At 46.2% G+C, this 5,000-nt stretch overlaps 1 protein-coding gene across 1 annotated transcript in view; it reads left to right on the forward strand.

Annotated features, from left to right (window-relative positions):
• The window catches only part of pappab (pregnancy-associated plasma protein A, pappalysin 1b), a 144,067-nt gene that overhangs the window by 83,207 nt on the left and 55,860 nt on the right, over nucleotides 1–5,000 (forward strand). Inside the window, exons 15-16 of the mRNA XM_063195293.1 lie at nucleotides 833–1,046; nucleotides 1,785–1,953. Coding sequence (XP_063051363.1) covers nucleotides 833–1,046; nucleotides 1,785–1,953 — 383 coding nt within the window. The remainder of the gene's footprint in view (nucleotides 1–832; nucleotides 1,047–1,784; nucleotides 1,954–5,000) is intronic.

Here is a 5,000-nt window from a genome sequence, read left to right on the forward strand (position 1 = left end):
GCTTGTCTGTCTGCCTGCCTGTCTGTTTGCTGTCTGACAGACTTGATTCCCTCCCTCTAGGGGGAGCCCCGACCTAGGTGTTAAAGGAGGTAGTCTTGTGATCTAAGGGTAGCAGGTTCGAATCCCACCCTTACCTCTCCCTATCCTCCATTCATGGCTGAAGTGTCCTTGAACAAGGCACCTAACACCACATTGCCCCAGGGACTGTAACCAATACCCTGGAAATAACTGTAAATCGTTTTGGATGAAAGTGTCAGCTAAGTCAGTATTTCCCAACCAGGGGTACGTGTACCACTAGGGGTATGTGAGCACACCTCAAGGGTTACGCAGAAAAATGTAATAATAAGAAATATATTGAGTGTAGTCACATTGGGATAGAGGAACAGAGCCTGAATGAGGGCGAGGGGGTACTCATCATATGAAAAAGTTGCTAAGGGGGTACACACGACAATTAAGGTTGGGAAGCACTGAGCTAAGTGTAGTTTAATGTAATGTAAATGTAATGATAATACTCTCTGCAAGGCGCCTGATAATCTATACCCAATACCCTACAAATAACTATGTGGCTTTAGATAAAAGCATCAGCTGACTGCAGTGTAGAGCAGTGGTTCCCAAACTTTACCATGACAAGGCCCCCCATATACTGTGGACCCCAGGAAGAGAAGCTGATGTGTTTATCAGCTAATGGGGGTCCTAATAAAATATCAAAATATACTGGTACATTTCTAGCCAGTTACAGTAGCAAACTTAGTAGGTTTCCAATGGGAAACTTGTTGTCAAGAAATGCCCCCCTGCCACGTTGTAGTAATATGCGGTAATATCTCTCCACCAGGCGACTGGGGCCTGAGCTGCCGCAGCAACCCGCTGGTGATCCCGGTGAGCCACGATCTGAGCACGCCCTTCTTCCGCACGCGGGCCATCCGGCTGGGCTTCAGCTCGCCGCTGGTGGCCATCTCCGGCGTGGGCCTGCGCTCCTTCCAGTACTTCGATCCCATCACCATCAGTGGCTGCCAGAGCAACGAGATCTACAACCCCATGGGACAAAGGTGGGGACAGGGACATGGGACATTGTAACATTGTTTTAACGTTGTCCCTCCACAGCTGTGTCCACCCCTACTAGTGTGATGGTGCCTGTGTTCCACCACGCCTCCATGATCTGCAGTTGCAGACAGCTTTACATTGTAGTTGCCGACATAGGCGTGCACAGATAGGGACGAGGTGGTGCTAAAGCACCTGCCCCTTTGCCCTACCGGTCAAAAAATACCCTTTTTGAAAAGCTTGTGACAATAATGCCCAAATATAGCCTCTAAGGCAGCTGGAAGTTCCATATGCCCCCTACCCCTCCTCGAGCACCTGCCCCTCAAAATGTCTGTGCAAGCCACTGCTTGGCAATAACTTGAAGTTGTCTTTTGCGTCGTCCCTCCGCAGCTGTGTGCACTACTCGTGCGATGCCATCGGCTGCCAAGAGCCGGTGGTGCACCACGCCTCCATGAGCTGCAGTTGCTGAAAACTTTGCATTGTAGTTCTGCTAACTTGACATTTGCTAAGTTTACATGACGGTTTTAATTCCGAATGAACTCCATTTAATTCTGAATAAAGCTTAATACCTCTTTGAAAACGTCATGTAAACACTTCTTAATTTTGAATGAAATGAAATATCAAAGTAAATTTGGCTGAAGTGTTTAACTCTGAATGATTAATTCAGAATTAAAACCATCATGTAAACTTAGCAATTGACTTGACGATAACTTGAAGTTGTCTTTTGCGCCGTGCCCCCTCCGCAGCTGTGTGCACTACTCGTGCGACGCTATCGACTGCCAAGAGCCGGTGGTGCACCACGCCTCCATGAGCTGCAGCAGCCAGGGCTACTTCAACGGAGCCCGCTGCACCATCACCTGTCACCGTGGATACATGCTCAAAATACACCGCGACGATGACATCATCAAGACCCAGGTAGAGTACAGTCGGTCCCCCTACAATGCACACCCTTTACCGAGGTAATGCCACGTCATCCACCTCGGTACGTACCGGGCCTAGCTGCAGTGTACCCAAACAACCGCCGGGTGGCACTTGGGAGCGCTTGGAATGTTTTAGACGATGCTGACGGCATATTAATATGCTCATATTCACCAGCACGCACCGATTCAGCGGATAACAACATGCCTATAAATTGTGTGAGAACACCTCCAGGAAGTAGGAAGAGTCATAAAAAGAATAGCCTAAATAATGTAATGAATTTTCTTTTTTTTTTAAATGATGATCGGATGAATTGCATTAATGTGCAAGCTCTGACAAAATGTAAATTGAGTGTAGCCAGAAGCCATACCGATTATCGCATCGCAAGATTTGAAACGTCTAATATTGCAACTTCAGACTTGTTGTCTGGATGTGGATACTTTTTCGTTTGGTAAAAATTACTGAGAGTGCAATACACCTCACCGCAGTAACCTAAGTAAGCGTTGGCTATTTATCTCACATCGCCAACAGCTGCGATAACCTAACCTACACTTCCCTAATGAATTTAATGTTGTCACATTGGCAAAAATTAGCAAGCGACTGATATTGCTGTTTTCGTGCTCAAATTAAGTGTAACCAACTGTCGGGTTATGTGTCGCAGGTGAGAAAGTGCGCATTTTTCCAGCGACACCTCTCCTTGTTACCAAATACCCTGGAGAGTACTGTACACCACAAATACGCCAAGACACAAATATTGAGTTTTAAAATAATATTTATTAACTAACAGAAATCTAAAAGAGTCCCGGGGCACCCCAAATCTATACAAGTCCGAAATTCCAAATTTCCTTGGAGATCCCCCCCACAGTCATCCGTTCCGAAGGAGGCGGAGGAGCGGTGGCCAGGTGTCCATCCATTGCGAGGCTGGGGAGACAGGAAGAGCTTGGTGACAGTAGGCTTGATTCCATAGGCAGTCCAAATGACACTCACTTCCATAATTAAGTAGGCTACGCAGGTAATCGCTGCACTTATTCCACGTGATTTACAACACTGCACTCGCTAGTCTAGGTTAAACGTTAGGGGTGAAGTTGCTCAGCACTCGCACACGGCACGGCTCACTGCAATGTGTGCTGCGATTCAAGGCCAGCGGTGTTAAAAGTGAGTCCAAGTACAACTGGGTTTGGAGAGAGAGAGAGAGAGAGAGAGAGAGGGGGGAAATATATGCTGGGAAATATAGGCCTATGCAATGTCATCTCATAATCATGGAGTTCCTCATGCGATTTCATCTGGGTCAGTCAGAAATGCCTTGCGCACCGGGAAGTGTGTTTTTTCAAACAAGAAAACTGGTTCATCATATGCATGGCTTAAACTGACTTTAATGTTTGCCAACGTGCTATAGTTTTCCTCTCATAATAGCACCTGGCGACTGTGACCACAGTTAGATGACCTCGCGCGCGTAAACCCATTAAAATATAGCCTAGCCTTCTGTGGCTATTCAGAGCAATATGAACCAATCAGGTCGGCGTTGCTATTAAGCAAAATACATCCCTGATGTCTACTTAACTAAAATAAGATGCATTTGTCTAATATTTGGAGACATCGCCTTGCTCTTTCTGCGGGGAATTAAGCGCCTCTCTCCCTCGCTCTCTCTCTCTCTCCCTCTCTCGCCCACACACACACACACACACACACACACACACACACACACACACACACACACACACACACACACACACACACACACACACAGTTTGGAGAGGACGCATTTAAACTGTAACAGTTTAGGCAGTAGGGGAGAGCAGGGACTCATGAAACTCGGGACGAATGAAACACTGCGATTTACTCGAAAACTTTAACATATCCGAAAGTATGAAAAGTCAAAGTTGTCAGGTTTACAGGCAAAAGGGATTTTAGTGTCAGTAGACACTGTCGGGACGAATGAAACACCCGTTTCATCCGTCCCTCTCGCCCATTGACTTAAAGCAGGATCAAAATAAAATGGGAGCACTTGAGATGACTATGTTCCAACTTGTCTTGAGCACCGTCGTAGCGCAACAAATCATTATCGTAAACATAGCCTAGATAATTGGAAATTACAAAAAATAGGCTACATTTTATAGACTTTGGCTATAGGCTAAGCCGACTCCTCTACCTGTTTGAATTAGTGCAGCCTTACAGGGAGGACGTTAATTTGGCATAGGTCAACTGCAAGAGACTACTAATTTGTGACTTGACGTGATGTGTGAATAATTAGGCTACGATATGCAACAGGCATATTTAGCCGCACTCAGTCATTCATTGGGTGAATGTCCCGACCCTGTGTGTCCGCGTGCATGCATGGGGTGGGGAAAAATACATCAAGCGTGCCATCACCACCCATCCCCCCGGACCCACGAAACCCACTGAAGATCCAAGCAATTGTAGTCTGTCAGTATTTTAGTGTGGGCCCAGGTAGTTGAATTCATGGCATGGCCTGGTTATCTCAATAGTGCCAAGAAGATGTTTGCCCTCAGGCTAGTGTGTTCATAAAGCGCATGTTCGATTTGCTGTAATAGGCTACGATCAGTAAGCCTCAACTTGTCTGTCGTGTCTTTTCCTTCTTTCGATATTTTGTAAAATAGGCCCACGTTAAAGCCTAAATACGATAATAGGCCTAAATAAGGCTAATAAAGTAAGCTAAATAAGTTAGGCCTAAATAAAGTTGTTTTAGCCTATGAACTCAGGCAATGCAGAAATTTGCGGAGGGATTTTGGATATCTTGGCCTATAGGCTACCGATGGCTTTATGAACTTCATGACTGGGCTACAAGATAGTCGGGTAAACATATTGACTTGTAGACCACCAACATCTGATGCTGAAGTGGGGGAGGGTGTTTTTTTTTTCACTTCAAATGTTCCCCGACACACACACACACACACACACACACACACACACACACACACACACACACACGCGCGCTAATCGCTCTCTCTCTCCGTCTCTCCCTCTCTTTCTCATTGTTGCTATACGTGCATCTGGATAGGCATAGGCAGTGTGGTCACCCAGCA

Source organism: Engraulis encrasicolus, chromosome 3 (genome assembly GCF_034702125.1).
Source record: "Engraulis encrasicolus isolate BLACKSEA-1 chromosome 3, IST_EnEncr_1.0, whole genome shotgun sequence".
Lineage (NCBI taxonomy): Eukaryota > Metazoa > Chordata > Actinopteri > Clupeiformes > Engraulidae > Engraulis > Engraulis encrasicolus.